The sequence below is a fragment of the Populus alba genome, chromosome 6 (assembly GCF_005239225.2).
Source record: "Populus alba chromosome 6, ASM523922v2, whole genome shotgun sequence".
NCBI classification, from domain to species: Eukaryota; Viridiplantae; Streptophyta; class Magnoliopsida; order Malpighiales; family Salicaceae; genus Populus; species Populus alba.
The window spans coordinates 12892601-12913457 of record NC_133289.1 but is presented as its reverse complement, the minus strand read 5'-3'; the positions used below and the strand labels follow the sequence as shown (position 1 = coordinate 12913457).

Genomic DNA, 20857 nt, shown 5'->3' with positions numbered 1-20857 from the left:
TCGGTTCAGTTTTATAAGCCTAAAACTGATATTGAACCGAACTGGTTAATTTTTTCAAAATTTTAATCAGCTCTTTTTCTCAGTTCGATTTTTTTAATTATTTTTTTCTCAATTTTCATGATTTTTTTAGTTTTTTTCCTCACCCTAGAAAATACTCGTGTTATGGCCGAAAATACATAGCATTGGACCATAAAAGAAACGAAGAAGAAGAAATTGTTTTGCCAAGTTTTCATTCAGAGAGAGGCAAGGGCACTGAGATCACCTATAAAACAAAGGCATAGTACAATTTTCCTTAAAAACAAAGAAAAACAAGCGCAGCATGGCGTCAGTTAGGGTGGGTCCAGAACCATTCCCGTAAGTCGGATCCTCCACGTGTTGCAGTTCTTGTCTTTGTTTGAGGTGGTCTGATGAGTTAGTTCCCTGGTGGCAAACATGTAAGAAAACTGAGTCAGCTTTGCTTCGTTGTCACAATCATCAAAATTCACAAAAACCAAACAAAAGGCATAAATTTTGGAGAGAAAAGAGCATATCTAAGAGAGACAGAGAAGGGGCCATCCTCATCATCATTACACAAATGGAGGAGGATGATCGTCTTAACAAAGCGAAGAAAGAAGAGGAGGAGGAGGAGGAAGAGGAAGGTGGGGGTCAGGTGGGGTCGAGCTTGACCTTGGAGAGGGTAGCTGCTGCAAAGATCTTTATTGAGAATCATTACAAGGCTCAGATGAAACACATCCAGCAACGCAAAGAAAGGTTTCATTTTAGTTTAAATAATTTCCTTGGAGGATCCATCCCGTTTAGGATTTTCTTTTCCTTTTTCATGCTAATGATGTTTTAATTTAGAAGTTGCTAGTTTTATTATTATATTGCTAATTTTTCTCTGCGTGAAAAAGCAATAACAACTTTAAAATTGATAAATTGGGCAGCAAATTCGAAGGATGGAAAAGGAGAATTTATTTCAATTTATCCTCTATAAATCTATGGGATTAACTTTCACTATTTCCTCCATTTCTGAATGCTTAGGTTCTGGTATTTGGATTGCCATTTAAATGAGGTAGATATGTGAATTTCCATTGCCTTTTCATGAGCACAATCCTCTCAGGAGATGTACATGGGTCATATATATTGTGTTTTCCATCAACATTGATCAGTCTTCCATGGATACTTGGCATTTGGCTCCTTGTTTAATAATCATTCTAGCACATTCAGACGCAGACAAGTCCGTGCACTAACTGTATCATTTTGTATGCATTGTTGTTTTTCTTCAACTTCTGTATGCTTTTTTTTTTTTTTCCTTATTTTTTTTTTTTCTTGTAAAGAGTTATTTTCTTCGTCCAGGTGAATTTAATTTCTTAAAGAAGAGGTAATAATTGTAGGTTTGGGTTATTGATCTGGATACATTCGTTTCTAACATGATATTATTGATTGCAGGCGCTTAGAGCTGAAAAAGCAGTTGGCATCTTCCCAAGTTTCTGAAGAGGAACAAATTAACATACTGAAGGATTTAGAGCACAAGGAAACACAGTATATGCGACTTAAAAGGCACAAGATTTGTGTTGATGATTTTGACCTTTTGACAATAATAGGCAGAGGGGCATTTGGAGAGGTTAGATGTATGCGCTTACTGTATAAGTTTGGATGGAGGCTTCCTTTCGATGATCGTCAATGTTATTTATTATACTTTCATTGTTTGGAAACTGTAAACTTTGATCTGCATATCCCACCAAGTAGCCCAACAGTAAGGTCTTGGCTTTTACATTTTGAAGTGGAGGGCTGAGCAGCACTCAGCTTTTTAGTACCTACATGAGAAGTATTGTTGTACCTGGCAACAAACAGATGACAATCTCTCAACATTATAAACTTAAAATCTTGTCCTAGTTATGTAAAATGATTATATTCTCTAAAAACATGGGGCACATATTTTCCTTATATTGAAATTTGATTTCTCCCAAAGACTGGTCTACTTGTAGATAAGGTCTCAGAGATCACTAAAAAAAACTGAGATGAAAAGGCAACATTAAAAGTGTTGTGGTGGTAATAGTGGCAAAGCCATTAATTGGTGTTGATGGCTCTAGTCAGGCTTTTTTAAAATGAGATGATATAATTTTTTTATTAAATCCCATGCAGTTTCATGTATTCATTCTTCTTTGATATTTTTTTCTCATCTTCAATAATTTGTTCTCTACATCCACCCCTTTAATATTTTTTTCTAGACATTCAAAATAATGTTGTTGGCTGATACTGAGTATAACATGCTTTTCCAGGGTACATTTAGTTATAAAATCACACTTCCTGGATTTATTTTATTTCTTGTACATTCTGAGGCTTCTATATTTAAGTGGTAGACTATTAAAGTGCTTATATTTTATTGTTTTACAGGTTAGGTTATGCAGGGAGAAGAAGTCAGGCGACATCTATGCTATGAAAAAGTTGAAGAAGTCAGAAATGCTTAGTAGGGGGCAGGTGAGATTGAAACTATAGAATGTTTAATTCTTTCTAAAAGATGCACTTAAATTTTATGATTTTACTCTTTAATTTATTTGTTCTGTATTTACTGGATACCTGGGTTATGGTATTGGTGATGATATTGGTGATGCCTCCCTGCTTCAGTCTGTCAGTTGTTCTGTAACATCACGCTTCATAATTTACCAAGTTAATAATAACGAGAGACAGGTAATGGTCAAAAGAATTTTTCAGATAAGGTGGACTGCTAGTACATAATAGGTCCATAGGATTTGAATGTGGAAACTAGAATCATACACATTTTAAGCAGATTCATAGGACCCATTTGGCATCATGGTTATGGTGCCAAACTAAATTTTCTGTTCCATAGGCTTCATATTTCATATTGAATTATATGCTTATATTCAAAACATCACCCTTTCCTGAATATAATCTTACTCAAAAACTGTGATTTGCCGAACCATATGAAATCCCACTTTCTCCAATCACACTACAATCTATGCTCCCATTGCAAGGTCAAGTTCTCCCCATTAACTTTCATTATATCCAATTTCATCCTTGTAAACCATGAATCCAATAACATTAACTGTTGCTCTCTAGTTATTGAATTTACATCTATTCATCATTTTTTAATATGATTACAAATTTTCTAAAAAACTAAAAAATTGACGCATATGTTATTGAAATATAAGTTGGATATCGTATTCTTTGCCATGAGGGATGCTGAACCAGAGCTGCAAAGGAAATGGATAGTGTAGGATGCCAATTCAGCTACTGGTCATTGGAAAAGTAATATATTCTACTAAAAAGTAACTATAGGTATATGGACATCTAACAAAATACTAAAAATAAAACTAATTATTTTTTTTTCATTAAAATTAAGTTAGAAAGGACTTATTCTGTATTTTTCATTACACTTCGATGGTTGGTTTAATTGCAGTTTTAGCTGAACAGAGATAAACTGGAATTTTTAGCTTAACACAGTTTTTGTAGAAAACAAATTCCTCCACATACTTTTGCAAACAATAACTGCAACAACCAATAGTGGGGCCTTACTGTAGCGAGTACAGTCTGCCTTTAAATTGTAATTCCATCTAAAGAAACACATTTTAACTTGTATTTAGTTCCTATCAATTTTCTTGTATGTCTCATATGCTTGCTAACTGTGTTTATATGCCACAGGTCGAGCATGTCAAAGCTGAAAGGAATTTGCTTGCAGAAGTTGCAAGTCACTGTATTGTGAAACTATACTATTCTTTTCAAGATGCTGAATACTTATACCTGATCATGGAATATCTGCCTGGAGGTGACATCATGACTTTGTTGATAAGAGAAGAGACTTTGACTGAAACCATGGCTAGATTTTACATTTCCCAAAGTGTTCTTGCTATAGAATCTATTCATAAACACAACTACATTCACAGGTCGGTATTCACCTGAAATAACATTTTCAGAAACATAAGAGGAACTGAAGCATCTTAAATTGCTTTATCTTTATTTCTAAGATAATCTTTTGCCCTGGCTTTCTCAATGACAGCCATATGTATATTTTTTTCAGAGATATCAAACCTGACAATCTATTGTTAGACAAAAATGGTCATATGAAGCTCTCTGATTTTGGTCTTTGCAAGCCTCTTGACTGCACAAATTTATCAGCTATAAATGAAAATGAAGCACTCGATGATGAAAATTTGAAGGAATCCATGGATGCTGATGGACACTTTCCAGAAGCTGGTGGAAGGCGCTGGAAAAGTCCCCTTGAACAACTACAACACTGGCAGATAAACAGGAGAAAATTGGTATTCAATTAAATCATCGTTTTCAGATATTACAACTACATCATTCTGTCTTCAATTTGATTCCAGGGTATCTCTGATGAACACATTCACAAATTTTTGCAGACGGAATTATAGTGACATTACATAATTTAGCAACAAAATCTGCCTCATCTAACATCCTTTTCTTCGTTCTAGTTTGGATTTTTTAGATGCTTTAAGCTTTAGGATTAGGATTTTATGCTCTAAATGTGTGTGCATATGTGCAGTAAGCAATTTTATTTGTATTTATATGTGTGTGGGTTGCATCTTTTTCTTCCTTTGAAAATGAATTCTTGCTTAGGACCAATGTTAAGAACAAAAATACGGGTCAAAGGTGTAAATGCACCTTTCAAAATTAAAAAGGATGTAATCCTATCCAGCCATATTACAGGGGTGATTTATCAGTTTATCTTTTTGAGGCTACACGACAATAATGTTATTTACTTTTCATCTTCTCATCATCATTAGTTTATCCATCCTATAATTTCTATCATATAGAGGTCTTATTTCTGAGGTTCTTTCTTCACTTTGTTTGAATTGCAGGCCTATTCCACAGTCGGCACACCAGATTACATTGCTCCAGAAGTGCTGTTGAAGAAAGGATATGGCATGGAGTGTGACTGGTGAGTAAATAAGGATGAATTTTACCTTCTCTTGGAACTTGCAAAATATTTGATTGCATTTTTGTTTATGTTTACAGTTGTAGCTAAGCATTGGAATAACTCATCTAAAGCATTTTTCTGTTCATGTTTTTTCAACAAATTTCGTTCAGAAAAGGAAAAAAATGAAAAAACATGGAAACATGACTAATTACTCTATAACCATGGATGACATGTCTTGATTACTGCTGTGGTTGTTGCCTATGACCAACATGATGCCATTATCACCACAACCACTGAGCCATCATTAACATCATCCACCATCACCACTGCCATCACTGTGCCTTCAACATTACCATTGCAATTTTAACATCACATCATCACTCTGATATCAACACCACCAATAACACCAACACCATGAGTTTTCCTGGCCTCTCATGCTACCCTTACATCAGCGACAACTTTGGCGTTATTGTTGTCAAAACCATGAATGCCACTGCCTACTGCTAGTCTGAGACCATCCACTGCCATCAATACCATACTATTGTTTCTTCATCATAATTTCTCTCCATTTCTAACAATGCAATATCTATTATCTGACTTTCTTTTCTTTTTTGATAAATCAGTTCTTCCACTTGCCTAACTTTAAGAACATAGGATCCTAGTTCATAGAAAAAGATAACTAAATTATTTATCCTTTCATACTAGAAGAACTGGATCATCTAACAATTCTTATTTTATTTAGGGCTCCTGAGATATTTTATAGGGAATTAGCTTTTGTTAATTTGATTGATGTAAGCTCTTCAAATTAGGAGTGGACTCAATATTTGATGATTGAATATTTGTCTGAAATTCTAGTGCTCTTTTTCCTCTGAATTGCATAAGCTTTTTGCTATTGGTGAAATTTTTTGCATCATTCAGAAATTCGGATCATTGTAGCCCCGTTTAAGAACCATTCTTTCTTTAACTACAATTGGTATGTTTTTTTTTTCTTCCACAACATGTCCATAAGGGCTTTATGATGCAAAACCTGTACCATTATGCCATCATCGAAATACATGATTATTTAAGTGAAAATGAAAACCTATTTTTCTTTCTTATAGGTGGTCTCTTGGTGCAATAATGTACGAGATGCTAGTTGGTTATCCCCCATTTTATTCTGATGATCCAGTAACAACTTGCAGAAAGGTCTGGTTGTTATTTTCATTTGTTTGATTTCTTCTCTTTCAGTTGAACCGTGACACCTGGTTAGCTTTAATGTTATGCTGATCTATTTTGATATTATGAGAGATACTCTTCATTATCATTTTATTTTCATTTTGGTGTCAATGTGTGTGATGCTGTGTTATAACATGCACTTACATTTTGCTTATATATGCAATGTTTTTTTAATTTAACATCAACTTGTTGATTTCAAGAAAAAAAATGAAACCTTGTGTCAGCAATGCTTCATGATATGCACTCCATTATCATATCATCGTTCAGTTTGGTGTCTCTGTGATGTTGTGTTATAATATATACTTGGATTTTGCATATGCACAACTTTTTTTTTTTTTAAATTCATCATCCAAAGAATGAAATCTTGTGTTTCCTATTGAAGTATTGTGAACTCAACTTGAATTAACTAAGATTAAATCTCCCTTTTTTTCAGGCAATTTTTAGAAATCAACTTCTTTCTTATGACTTAACCTAAGCTATTTTTGTTCTACCTTTTCCATTTCTATCCCATATACCTAAATGTTGTCCCTCTTTCTCATTGTGAGATGTGCAACATTCTTTGCTGTTTTGCTATTCTTTCAAGAGACTCTACTAAAGAAGCTTTTGATTTTTCACTGGAAATTGATAAACCACTATGTATTTATGATATCATTTGGTTGGCCTGGCTGTACATGATAGCATTTCATTGTGATCTGTAGTTCATAGGGACTGCTTTAATTACATCACATTGGGACCTGGACATCTTTGGATAATGTCCCTTCTGTTGTTACTGCTGGGGAAGAAGCAACATGTTCTTGATATAGTACTAATATGAAGAACTGTTATAGTACTCAAGCCTCTTGTTTGTTGTTTATGTACCATGTAGTTACTTAATAATACTGCTGTATAGATATCTATTGTTTCCCTCTAGTTTTCGTGTTTATCTAGTATCATCACGAGTCACTTTAACTCGCTGAGATGATAACTAATGTATTCCAGATTGTGCATTGGAGAAATCACTTAATATTCCCAGAGGAGGCAAGGCTGACACCTGAAGCAAAGGATCTGATCTGTAGATTGCTTTGTGACGTTGATCATAGGCTTGGGACTTTGGGGGCAGACCAAATTAAAGTATACTTTTGTATTTATTCCGACATGAATACTTATATTCTCTCTGTTTTTTTTTTAGTTTGACTGTAACATCATTGTTCTTCCTTGCATCTACTAACACTGATTATTATCAGGCTCATCCTTGGTTCAAAGATATTGTATGGGACAAACTTTATGAAATGGAGGCAGCATTTAAACCAGAGGTCAATGGGGAGCTTGATACACAAAATTTTATGAAATTTGATGAGGTGAGTTGTTGCATATGGCTCTTTCCCACTTTTAGCGAGGACTATCGATGTTGCTACATTAAACTCTTATCTGAATTATCTCATTTTCTTTATTTTATGAACTTCATATGATAAAGGTGGTGTGCTGAGCTAGCTTTCTTAGTAAAGTTGTGGAATTAGAGTCTATCTTCTTTGAGATTCTGGTGAGGAAGCGGGTTGGTAGTGGCAGGGAGGACTCAAAAAATAAAAAATAAAAACCAATAAGCTAGTTTGCCCCTGTAATCTAACACTTGGTTCCATTTTAGTCACTGAAGAAGGATTCAATATTACCCTCTTCATCTCTTATTTATAGCAACTGGGTCTTGAGCTTCCAAATTGATAACTGACAGCAGGATATGCTTGTTCTTACATGAAAATTAATATGGAGTTCTAACTTTGTGTGAGCTCCATGAATTTTGATGTGAATTCATATTTTAAGGCTCCATAACACATGAATTTAATTCTATATAGATGTCAACTGTGGATTTGATGGATGATCTAACCGGAGAGGATAAAATGAAACTTCACTTTGTGTTCTCACTGCTTGTGCTTGGTACTCGAGAATTTTCTATTTGTGCACCTCAACTAAGCTCTTTTGCTCATGAATGTCAGGCCTTCTTTGTTTACCCCTGTTGTAAAATTTAATGCTTATTTCATTTTCATTTCAAGAGATTTTCCTTGACATTTTCATTTGGTTATCTGTGTTTGTAATACCTTTGTAGAAGTGTATTTTTGACAGAAATTCTTTTTTGAGATAGGTCGAACCCCCATCAACAAGAAGAGGATCTGGATCCATGAGGAAGGTACTTACCAATCGTAAATCTCTGCTGCTTAAGTCATAGTAGTTCATCATAGATAAGCCTAATGAAACATCGCAAACATGTCTGTCTTAACCGATAGTGAATGGTCATTGGGTTTTATGTCTGGAGAATTCTTAGGGACGAGGTGCAAGTATGAATAAAGTGAGGGCTAAAATGATTATATTAATCTGTATAATGGAAAGGATGGAAACAAGCCATAGTGTGATGAAAAGTTTAGAGGTAAGGTAAAGTTGTTTTGTGGGGTTTCTAATGCAATTTGGGGTTTGATTTTTTTTTTTTATATATATATAAAATTTGGACTTTAAACATGGATTTGCATAGCGAGCCACTTTGATGCTTATGAATTTACTGTTTTAGAGGAGTCTAAGCTTGCTTGTTTTCAGAGACTGGAATATTGGGATATGGATTGATGTTTTGCGCTTTCTTATGGTTTTTTTCTACTTTTAAGGCCTACCCTTTACATTTTTAAAGTTTGTGTAGATTTTTTGTTCCTTCAATCATGTATATTACTCTTGCATGCAATTAATACGAGTGAAAATTATTCTCTGAGGAATATAATGCAATTGACTATACATAGATGACATTATATTATGGACTTATGGTGTAAAACACAATTACATTGAGATTATTGAGTGAAGTTTCAATCCACCTGCTCCAATTTGGTAGGCATGTTTCAAACTCATTGAAATTTGGTACATCCCTCAAGAATTTGGTACCTCATGCTAGTCTTGATGTGGATGAAGAACAACTAAATTGGAAATTATGATGAATTAATACACGGACCTAGTCCATCACCTAAGATCATGGACCAAACCAATAGAACTATTACAAATAATTAAATTTGTTCAAATCATCTAGTTAGTAAATCATATTTGGAATGCAAATTTTTTCACATTTAATAGCACATTTATAATTATGGAATGAAATAATTAATAATGCATCCATCACAAAATGACTAGGACAAATTTAGTGATATGTAAAAATTCTGTTAGTTTGGCTCATGATGTTGGGAGGTGGATCATGTAATATTGTTTTGGAAAGTAGAATATGATTTTTTTTTAGAAAACTATGATTTTTCTGGATTCTTGGTAGTTGGCGCTATTTAGGAATGTTAGCATTTAGTTTTTAGTTGTTAAAATAGGAAGCTAATTTATTTCATTTCGTAGGTTTTCCTATTCTTATTGGGAGCAAGTCTTTAATTTTTTTTCAATTTTCTTTCTACGATTAGAATTTAATTTTCTTGTTTCAATTTGGTTTGGTTACTATAAAATGTGCACCCTAGTTAGACATTCTAGTTATGTTATGATGCTTTGAATATTGAATGATCAAATATATTGAGTTTTTAGATAAATATTTTTTCTATTGGGTATGTGTTATTTCTGTGTTCCTCAATTGGTTCTACACCAAGTCCTTATTGTCACCAACTTGCATCTGGTCATCTTCAAATCACAAAGCTAACCTAATTTGATTACGCTCTAACTAGTGATATGCTTCTTAGTGTTTGTGGTTTATCAAGGCATGTTATTCATTTCCTACAACCTTTTTGGCAGACAATGATGAATCCTCAAGATCTTAGTTTTGTTGGTTACACGTACAAGAACTTTGATGCTGTGAAAGGGCTACATCATTCTTTTGGTATGAGAATTTTGCATAATCCTTGTTCAGTTGTTAGATGTAATATGCTATCATCAAAAGATTCTTAAGACATTGTATGTTTGTTTGTGACGTCAGGAGGATTCTCATGTTCATGTAGATAGTCATGCTTATAAACGTCATGCAAATACAATCATTGTTTGTATCCACACTAAGCTACTTCCGAATGTAAATAGAAAGAATTTGTATCCATCTTTACTCAATTTATAGATGCACATGATTTTGCTAATTGGGTAGCCCCAAGCACACCTAGGTCTTTGAGGTTGCGTTTGGTTAGTGTCTGATGATGACAGGAGAGACATATAGAAGAGACAAAAACATTGAAGATATAGAGACGGAGATATAAAATAAATATGTCTTTGAGTGGTTTTGAAGTGAATTTCTGTACTTCAAAAAACAAGAAGTGAAGTATAGGGAGAAATGTCCTTGCTATCTTTGTCTCTCCTGTCTCAAGATAATAACCCAACTCTACCTAAGTGCTTTCCTTTCTTGTGGCTTCAACTGCAAGTGGGATTCGAAGGGAAAAAATGATTGCAGCCTGCATTATTTTGTTTGTAGTTTTGATGGACCTGCTTTTGCAATTGTTTCTTATGTGACGGTCAATTAAGAAGTGTTCTTTATTGTTAAACTCTTGCAGATGTGAAGAGAAGAAGCTCATTACCGAGGCAGGCATCCACCGATTCTTGTCACAGTAATAAATCCAATTCAAATATTAAGCAATTGTTTATACTTTTCTAAAGAACAGTGCTTCATACTTTTCTAAATGTTGATTTTCCGTCAGGTGATTCTGCAGTGGACTACTCATCTAAGGACTCAATTGGTGACTTACACGCACTTACTCTTTCCTCATCAGTAGATGCCTGTCACGGTGAAGAGCTGTCCAATTCCTTACGCGGAAACCATCTGGCATAATGGATGCAATGTCCCTGCTGTGAAGGCGGTGGGTCTGCCTCCTTATTTTTTAGTCAGGCGCGGCCCAAACATGCATCGTTTGCGAAGCTTTCCATAACATAGTGCAAAACGTTTATAAATTTGCAGGAAATATTGCAAGGACTTGTGCAAAACCAATTGTGGGGAAGTTGGTAAGATAGTTGTAATCAATTTTAAAGGTTTTGGATCTATGTAAAAGATGACAGATTATACTGTGGTTTTGACTGCCCAGGTTGGCAGACTAGTAGCATATGCCTTCTCTTGTGGCAGTTTAAGCCTCCATTCTCTGGTTTTGTGTTTATTTTTTTATAGTCTAGGAAGCGGGAATGACCCTCAGTTGTGCCGTGGACTCCAGCTTAGAGGTTGTACGGAGAGCCATTGGCCTTTTTGCGACTGAAATATACTGAAGTTTAATTCTCACTTTTATAAAGGATGTGATCCCTTTTTGGGATTTTTTTATTAGACAAGATTTTAGTAGATCGATTCTTGTTGATTCTCTTTCAATGAGAAGAAATTATAATTATAATCAGGAACTTTATTTCGAGTACAATCTTGCAAATCAAAGACTGTAAAGACTGTAGAGTTTTTAACTTGATTTTAAGAAGTTAGAAGGAAAAAAGGGTGATGCCAAAATCATAACTTGAGAAAAAGTGATAAAGATAAAGAAAGTTGCAAGGAAAAGTGATAAAATTGCAGAAAGCTTGTGAATAAATTATGCATAGAGAGCTCATCATTTCCTGTTGTTGGCGGATGAATTATAATATTATAATGATAAAATTTACATAAATATAAAATTTTAATTCTATACAAATTGTCTAGTGCAAGGAAGGACTCCATAATCTAATCCAGTATACTTTAGACTTCTTGTTTGCACACATTTTTCCTATAGTTCTTATAATACTATAACTTCCAACAATTTAATCGCTAAAAAATCATGTCCTACATAAACATAATCATTGATCACTACAATGGTTGATCTTATCTTCCTTCACCAATTGATGATTAATTTCAACTTTCATTGGCTTGCTTGAAAAGTAATAGTAAACATCTGATGCTTTTAATCAACCGACACATGAATAAATTATTTTTGGTATAAACAATGTGTTTATATATCTTTATTTATAATAAATGAAGAAATATTGATCTTTATCTTTGCTTAAATCATTTAACAATTTGATCATGAATGATATGGAAAATTAAGCATTGATTTTTTTAAATATCAATCATGTTTTACTTCTCACAAGTCATCCAATTAAATATTTTTAAAACAATAAATGGGGAATGTTTCGGTCAATATCAAGAGAAATTTGTGTTTAAAAAAATAACAATCTTTTTTCCTTGGATTATGAGAGAGAAGGATTTTCCCTTTAAAATAACCATGTAAATTTGAATATATAAAAGACAACGTGGCCTATTATTGTCATTATAGACTACATCAATTGGTAGAACATGATGTAACAATATTTTGATGAGGAATAAAGATTCTAGAAAATCTACAATGCAATCTAACTATCTTGAATTTCCACTAAACCAAATAAGGAATTATTGGCAGCTTTTTTCCTTTTTTGGTTGAAATAAAAAAAAACATCTTAATCCTTACATATAAGATACAAATTATTATATTATTTGATTTAGAGGCTTATACCTAGGAGGTGAGGGACTATGAAGTGAATGATTTCACCCTAGTTATAAGGAGCCAATCTTCCTTTACACAACTAGGCTGCTAACATTGTCGTCACATATTACTAGAAGAGAAGGTAGAGAAGTTCATATTTAAAGAAGAGATTTTTACATAGGGCAACATTTAAACCCCTAACCTAAAATAAAAATATTATAAATAAGAGAAATAAATAAAATAATGCAATAAAATAAAATAAAATGGAAAGATGTTTCTAATGATAATTATTTAAATGGATATTTAAAAGTGGATTAAATAATAAGAAAGTTGGGTGTACATTAAATTGTTAAAAATAAACAAAGAACATTAAAATCTTTTGGGGCTAGTTTGTACATAGGTAAAATAAAGAGTATAAATACCTTCTCTCCTTATGGTCCACAATTTGGCTTAAAAAGGGGAGTTAGGGTTTTTTAAAGTTTTTTCTTCAAATTTCTTGATAAATCCCTTAAAAAGAAGTAGTTTAAGAAATAAAAAAGGCTAGAGAGTGGCCACAAAAGGAAAGTGGGTGATTTTAAGGAATTTAAAAGCTTGAAAGAGAAAATTTGATTCTATAGAGAGAGAAAAGCAAAAATGGATAAAAACTTGAATTCCTTCCACATTGCTCTTTGATTCTTTGTTGTTTCAAGGTAAGAACAACCTTTATTGTATTTGGTTTTGAAAACTTAGCATATTAAGGTTTAAATTGATGTTCAAGTATTATGAAAAAAATGAATTTTTATGGTTGTGATAATTGTAAAGATATTTTTGTTAGAATCAAGTTTAGAGGCATGAATAAAGATTGGGTAAATAGAAAAATTATACAAATTTAAAAGAAAATCCATTCCTTTCCAAGGATGCATGTTCGGCTAGAGAGAAAGTATGAGGGAATTTTGTATGATTTTTTTTTTTATAAAATTGATGAGTTTTATGGGTTTAAGTGAGCTAATGATGATTGAATTAGGTTAAAATTAAAGACTTTATTATGAAAAAAATACGGGAAAGCCTTTAAGGTCAACCTAGTGTAGGATTTGGGAGAAAATTTTGCAAATTATAAATTGGTAAATGAACTCTATAAATTGCAAATTATTATGGTAATATAAGAGAGGGATGATGATTCTTAAGAAAAAAAATTGTTGATTTTATAATTAGAAATTTAGAATTAGTGTGTTTACTAATTAGAACTTATATACACATGTACAAAAGTTTTAAATGTGATGTTGGAAAATTATTGGTTTGTGGGATCTTAGGAAGATGAGATTGTTAGATTATATAATATAATGGTGTGTTTAGTAATTTTTTAAAAACAAATAAACTATGCAAACCTTGGTGATGGGTTCAACCAAATAAGGCATAGAAGGGTAATAATATAATTTAAAATTGTGCATGAATTGGCCATGAAAGATATGTTATGAGAAAGCTTTAGAAATAGTGAAGTGTGTGTGTGTGTGTGTGTGTGTATAGAAAATATGAATATGCATGAAGCTACTTATTGGAAATTGTTGAAGATTTATTGGATAAAGGGAGGGGGCAAATAGGGTCCTTAATTGTGTTTATGAGAATATTGATAATATTGATTATGATATTGCAAGGGACATTATTGCATGAAGGCTACAGATGAGGGGGTGTGTGTGCAGGACTTTCGCATACAGCAAATAGGTACGTTGGTGTCTAAAACAAGCAATGAATTTTATATTTTCAATTATTTATTTTTTTTGCTTTGAATAAATGTCATGCGAATAGATTATTTAGAAAATTGAATAAAGGAAATGAATGTGGTAGAAGAACATTTGATTAGTCATCTAAGAAACTTGGAGACTAATGATACTAACTAAACTAATATATAAAATAATAATTAGTTAGTTAAATATAAGAATGTTAGAATTTAAAATTTGTTAATCTTTAGGTGTGTGTGTTTTTTTATGCTAGTATATTTCAATGTATTTTAGTTTGTTCCTTTCATTTGGCCTATTTAATATAAAGGATTGTGTTATAGTAATTGTCATATGCAACTTTAAAAACTTTATCTTCTTATGAACTTATTATGTATTTTTTTTTTATGAAGAAAACATGGACTTGCATCATACTATAAATGATATCTATATCAATTGTGAATATATATGCTTAGCAGAAAGTGCAACAATGCATACCATTCTCAAGCATAAGAAATATTTTTTAAAAAATTTAAAGTGATGAAAGAAAAAGTGAATACAATATCAGGTTTAATAGACTTGATTAAAGGCTCCAAAAGAGCTAATATAATGCTTCAGTGAACTAATATGGACACCTCTCAATATGTTAAAATCATATTTGAATGATTTGCAACTTGACCTAATAAAAACCTGCCTTGAAAAATCAAAGTTATACACAATGATTACCTCTACTCTGCACCTATAAAGAGACACAAATGAGCGGCATAAAATCACAACAAAATTGATCGATCTTTCATAGTTTTTGTATGAACTTAGTATGAGAATTACTTAACCACATAAAAAAAAGCAGAAATATCAATTTCTTTATTAAAAATAGTCTTATCATTAAACCACCTAAAACCTCTAATAAATTTCTTGGTATTGCTTGGATTGCATTAGGAACAAGATTTATAATTAATAATGTTTTGTTCTCTACCAAATCAAGTAGAAATTTGCTAAGTTTTAAAGATATATGTTGTAATGAGTATCATATTAACACTGCTAATGACAATGGTATAAAATATCTTTATGTTATAATATCAAATGTCTCTACTATAAAATAAATATTAAAAAAAAAACACTCATTTTATCTTCAAGTTTATACTATACAAGTATTAATACAATTAAATTCAATGCAATAATGAACCAAAAGTTTAATAAAATAGATAATTTTATTATTTGGCATGGCTAGTTGGGTCATCATGGATCAATAATGATGTGATTAACTATTGAGAATCCTTGTGGCACCCATTGAAGAACCAAAAGATTTTTTAATTTAAATAATTCTCATGTGTTTTTTGTTCTAAAGACAACTTGGTTATTAGACCATCTATGGCTAAAGTTGGGATTAAATCCCTAAGATTTCTAGAATGTATTTAAAGTGATATTTGTAGGCCTATTCTCTTACCATGTGGACCATTTAGATATTTTATGGTTTTAATGTATACATCTAAAATATGGTCATATATGTTTTTATCACTAACTTGCAACCTAACATTTATGAGATTACTTACTTAAATGATTAGATTACGAGCATAATATCCATATCATATAATCAAGACAAATCATCTTAACAATGCTAGTGATTTCATATCCTAAACATTTAATAATTTCTATATGTCACTTAGAATAAACATTGAACATGTTGTCCATATTCATATTTAGAATAGTCTTGTCGAATCATTTATTAAACACCTCCAATTAATTTCAAAGTCATTACTCATGAGAACAAAACTTATTGTCTTTATTTAAGGACATGTTATTTTACATATAGCAACACTTGTACATATTTGACCAACATCTTATTATAAATTTTCCCTATTATAATTGGTTTTTGGTCATGAGCTAAACATTTCGCATATAAGAATATTTGGTTATGCAATATATGTTCCAATTTATCTGTTATAACATAGAAAGATGGGTCCTCAAAGAAGGCTGAGAATATATATATTAGGTTTAAGTCCCTGTTGATAATTAAATATCTTAAATTCTTAACAAGTAATTCATTTATGACATGATTTGCCAACTGTCATTTTAATGAGACTACATTTCCAACATTAAAAGGAGGAATTAAATAATTGGATAAAGATATTACATGAAATGCATTATCATTATTGAATTTTGATCCTCCTACAATGTGAACAAAAAGTTTAGAAGATATTTCTTTTTGTCAAAACATAGCAAATCAGCTACAAGATGCATTCACTAACTTAAAAAAAATAACCAAATCTCATATACTAGTTGTAAATGCTTTAGCCTGGATTGAAGTCTCAATAGGACAATCCAATAAAATTGTAGCAAATGAATCTAAAGCACACTAAAAGCATGGTAGACCAATCGGTTCAAAAGAAAAAAGATCTTTGAAAAAGAAAAGGAGCAAACAATCAAGTTGGTATTATTAAGGAGACAAATGTTCATATGGATATAAACATAACTAATCATAAAACTTCAGAATACATCCAGATACCTGAAAATAGTAAAAATAAGGGGATCTCGACAATTTTTGTCTCTACAAAAAAGAAAAAGAAGAAGATGGAACCAAAATGAGATAGTTATGAATAAAATTTCTTTTATATAATATATCATTTGATATCATTAGTGAAAACGATGGCATTAAGCCTAAATCAATTGAAGAATGTCGACATAGAGATGATTAACCAAAATAGATAGAAGTAATCCAAACAGAATTAAAGTCACTTGCAAAATGTGAAGTTTTTGGACTTGTAGTCCAAACACCTAAAAGTGTAAAGCCAATTGGATACAGATAGGTATTTGTATGGAAACAAAACGAGAAAAATAAAATCATAAGGTATAAGGCATAATTAGTGGTATAAGGGTTTTAGCAAGGACTTGGCATTGATTACGATAAAACATATAGGATATGCAATTACATCGGTATTTCATTAGCTTAACAACTCATGAAAGACTATATATGTGTTTGATGGATGTATTTACAACCTATTTATATGGGTCAATTGATAAAGATGTTTATATGAAAATCCCTGAAGGATTAAAAATGCTCGAAGCTTATAATTCAAATAGCCAAAAAGTTTATTCATTCAAGTTGAAAAGGTCCTTATATGGATTAAAGTAATCAGGACGCATGTGGTATAATCATCTTAATGAATTTGTTTTTTGAAAAAAAAAGTATAATAAAGAACCTATACACCTGTGTTTTTATATAAAAAAAAGTCAGAATATGATTTCATTATTATTACTGTGTATGTTAATGATTTAAATATTATTTGAAAACCTAAAAAGATAACAAAGACAGTAAATTATTTAAAGAAAAATTTTGAGATGAAAATAAAATTTTATCTTGGCTTATAGATCGAGCATTTAGTAAATAAAATTCCCATTCACTAGTCAAGTTATAAAGAGAAGGTCCTTTAAAGATTTTATGTGGATAAAGCATATACATTGAGTACCCCCAATGATTGTTTAATCACTTGATGTGAGAAAAAAATTTTTAGACCTCAAGAGGATAATGAAGAATTACTTGGTCCCGAAGTACCATACTTTAGTGCAATTGGTGTGCTAACGTATCTTGCTAATAATACACGCCCAAATATAGCATTCTCTGTGAATTTGCTAGCAAGATATAGTTCTTCTTCGACCCGGAGACATTGAAATAAAGTTAAACATGTTTGCATCACCTATGAGGAACTATGGATATAGGCTTATTTTGCTCAAATAATGTTAATAATGAATTTGTTAGGTATGATGATGTAGGATATTTATCTGATCCCCATAAAGTTTGATTTCAAATAGATTATCTCTTTACATGTGACACTAATTATATATCATAGAGATTTACAAATCAAACATTAGTTGTCACTTCATCTAATCATGCTAAAATACTTGAAATCTATTATACAAGTTGAGAATACATGTGGCTGAGATTAATGACTCAATATATTCATGGAACATGTGGTTTATCCCCTAACAAATAAACTCCAGCTATATTGTATAAAGACAATGTTACATGCATAACTCAATGAAAGGGAGGATACAAAGGAGATGGAACAAAACACATCTCATAAAGAAAAATATTTCACGCATGATCTTGATAAGTATGGTGATATTGATATTTAGCAAATTCGCTCGAAAGATAATTTAATACATTTGTTTACTAAAGCATTACTAACTATAATGTTTGAAAGATTGTGACATGATATTGAAATGTAATAACTTAAAGACTTAAGGTAATACATTCATGATGGATGAGTTAATACACACTGTACTTTTTTTTTTTCTTAACGAAGTATTTTTTTTTCCATTAGGGTTTTATCTTGGTAAGGTTTTTAATAAGATATAATAATGCGTAAGGCTATATAAAAGACATCCAAATAGGAGTATTATGGAATCATACATTATACGTGGACATCTATTTATTTTCTTGCACTTCTTCATCTTCATGTTCATTCATCATCTTTAAGTTCATTTGAACTCTACATCTTCCAATGAATATAAATAAAAGCATTGTTGAGATGATGGTGATGTATTGTTATATTTACAAGATTATATGAAATAAAAATATTTTTTTCCTTGTTCCTCTAATCTATATTGTTACTATTTATTTTATTTAGTCTTTATTAAATATATTATCGCTTCTAAATATATAGTTTTACAAAATACCCTAATTCATAATTATAATCTTTTCTCCATATTAAAATGAGTTTGATTAAAAGGGTATTTGAGGGTGTAATAATGGTTTTTTTTAAAATGTTTTTCACTCTTAAATATATTATTTTTTTTTAAAATTATTTTTTTATATTATCATATTAATAAAATCTAAAAATATAAGAAATAATTATTTTAAAATAAAATTTTTAATTATTTTTATAAAAAAAACTGTTTGGAACTACGCTTAACCAAGCAAGTCCAACTGTCCAAGGCCATCGCATCTAAAAGAAAAGGTTAAGCCCAACTAAATATTGGCCCAAAAGCGAAGTCCGCAGTCCCATCCTCTATTACTACTTTAGTTTTATACGTTTATCACCCCTAGAACATGTAAAATTATAGCAGAACAGAACAGATCAGAGCAGATCTGTCTGGGTTTGTCGTCAAGTCAAGTCAGCAACGAGATAAAAAAGATCTCACAAAACAAACATTAGCTGATAAAAATCAATGGTAAAAGATCAATTGCTATTAATTTTTTATTTTAATAGTCGAGAATTGAATTGATTTACATGGTTCTTCTTTTTCATCATCATCTTCTTCTTTTTTTATGCTTATTGAATTGAAGGGTTCGAAGGGAGCAGCAATAACGAGTCCAGTCCCGGTGACATGGTACCCAACCCTAGCAATCTTCATGCTGGCCATCGGCCTTATGGTCTCTGCTTCCTTCTTCATGTAAGCTAAGCTATGCTGAAATGAATTATTGTTGTTCCTTTCCTCCACTATATCAGATCTACATGTAATGTAATTTGCTAAGCAAAAAATCAATTACCAGTCAAAATGATTTGTGATTTTAATTTAATTTGATTTGCTCCTCAAGTTTTAATCTTTTATCTAGGTCTTCCATGAGATATTGTCACTCCACCAGAATTTGCTGCAGATTAATTATTACAAACATCCTCGGTCGGTCCTCGTAAATACTTAATATACTGTTATAATGAAGATTAACATGCTATGTAGCAGGCATTCTGTTTTCTTGTTTTCTTTTTTAGAACAAAGAGTATTTTATTTGAAAATGTTGTTGTTGATGAATTTATGACAAGATCTGCTGTTTTGTTTGAACATGTTGTTGTTGTTGTTGATGAACTATGAAAAGATCTGTTTGTGTGCAAATATGTGCCATCTCGTTTCTGATGTTATACAAGCGTGGTTTATGCAGCTACGAAGCGACCTCTTCTAGGAGAAATCGCAGTTTGGCCAAGGAGCTTACTACAGGAGCATTGGCCTCATTCTTTCTGGTATGATATGTTGTGTTTGTTACTCCCTCCACCTTCTGATTTGTTATTGTTAATTTTGGTTCGTTGCTCTATCTGAACGCCGATGTCGCTGGTGCAGGGTTTTGGGTCCTTGTTCATGCTACTTGCTTCTGGTGTTTATGTCTGAGTTCGTCATTTTGAACCAGTTATACTTATGCTAAGCAGGATTGGCTGCATATGATGAGATGTTTAACTGTTAATTTAGTTGAGAGTTTTGGTGATCAATGAGTTACGGACTCTGATGTTTACATCATTAATCATTTTGAGTGATTTATGGATTCAATAGGCTATCTATCCTTTTTCTTCATTTTCGCGGTGCTAGTTTTCAAGGTTTCTACTTCTCATCGGCTAGGATGAGCTAAGCTTCCTTTTTCTCTTACCCTTTCCATGTTCCTAGGCAGAGCCTTGATCAATTCGTGGAGACTATAAGCTTTCCAGTTGATAATCAGCCGTTCAATTAAGCATATTAAGGCTGTGTTTGTTTACTTGCAGCTTTTGTGATTGCGGTGCAAAATATGCCGTAAGGTGTTTGGTAATGCACCAAAGTGTGTTTTTTATTGTGGGGTCTACTAAAAAATTAAATTTGAAACGCAGTTTTTACATGTTTTTATAACTGAGTTTCGTAAAACTTTGTTTTTGCGTTTCAAAAGCACTTTTAAAAAAAATATAATTTTTATTTACTTGAAATTAATATTTTGTGTGTGTTTTAAATGATTTTAATGC

The 20857-nt window shown here is 31.8% G+C and overlaps 2 protein-coding genes across 3 annotated transcripts; both read left to right on the top strand.

Annotated features, from left to right (window-relative positions):
* Window positions 1-253: 253 nt before the first annotated feature.
* LOC118047971 (uncharacterized) lies at window positions 254-11314 on the top strand. Of its 2 annotated transcripts, none has more exons than XM_073410113.1 (13): window positions 254-750; window positions 1429-1603; window positions 2377-2460; window positions 3643-3884; window positions 3998-4259; window positions 4821-4900; window positions 5980-6064; window positions 7073-7204; window positions 7318-7431; window positions 8208-8252; window positions 9821-9905; window positions 10561-10614; window positions 10705-11314. In XM_073410113.1, the coding sequence occupies exons 1-13, from the start codon at window positions 575-577 to the stop codon at window positions 10833-10835; spliced, it is 1665 nt and encodes a 554-aa protein (XP_073266214.1). In that variant the 5' UTR covers window positions 254-574; the 3' UTR covers window positions 10836-11314. The 2 variants fall into 2 exon arrangements, with proteins under 2 accessions (XP_073266214.1, XP_034913341.1); XM_035057450.2 differs by having other exon boundaries at window positions 257-750; window positions 4019-4259.
* A 7869-nt stretch (window positions 11315-19183) lies between these two features.
* LOC118047972 (uncharacterized) lies at window positions 19184-20441 on the top strand. The gene is made up of 4 exons (XM_035057451.2): window positions 19184-19331; window positions 19447-19553; window positions 20038-20116; window positions 20214-20441. The coding sequence occupies exons 1-4, from the start codon at window positions 19329-19331 to the stop codon at window positions 20259-20261; spliced, it is 237 nt and encodes a 78-aa protein (XP_034913342.1). The 5' UTR covers window positions 19184-19328; the 3' UTR covers window positions 20262-20441.
* Window positions 20442-20857: the final 416 nt, after the last annotated feature.

Bases quoted from the DNA above. Each gene is read 5' to 3' on its own strand.
- LOC118047972 (XM_035057451.2), top strand. The intron at 19,554-20,037 runs GTAAGCTAAGCT...TGGTTTATGCAG, and splicing joins GTCTCTGCTTCCTTCTTCAT to CTACGAAGCGACCTCTTCTA. The intron at 20,117-20,213 runs GTATGATATGTT...TCGCTGGTGCAG, and splicing joins CATTGGCCTCATTCTTTCTG to GGTTTTGGGTCCTTGTTCAT.
- LOC118047971 (XM_073410113.1), top strand. From the start codon at position 575: ATGGAGGAGGATGATCGTCTTAACAAAGCGAAGAAAGAAGAGGAGGAG. The intron at 4,260-4,820 runs GTATTCAATTAA...TTTGAATTGCAG, and splicing joins AGATAAACAGGAGAAAATTG to GCCTATTCCACAGTCGGCAC. The intron at 8,253-9,820 runs GTACTTACCAAT...CCTTTTTGGCAG, and splicing joins GATCTGGATCCATGAGGAAG to ACAATGATGAATCCTCAAGA.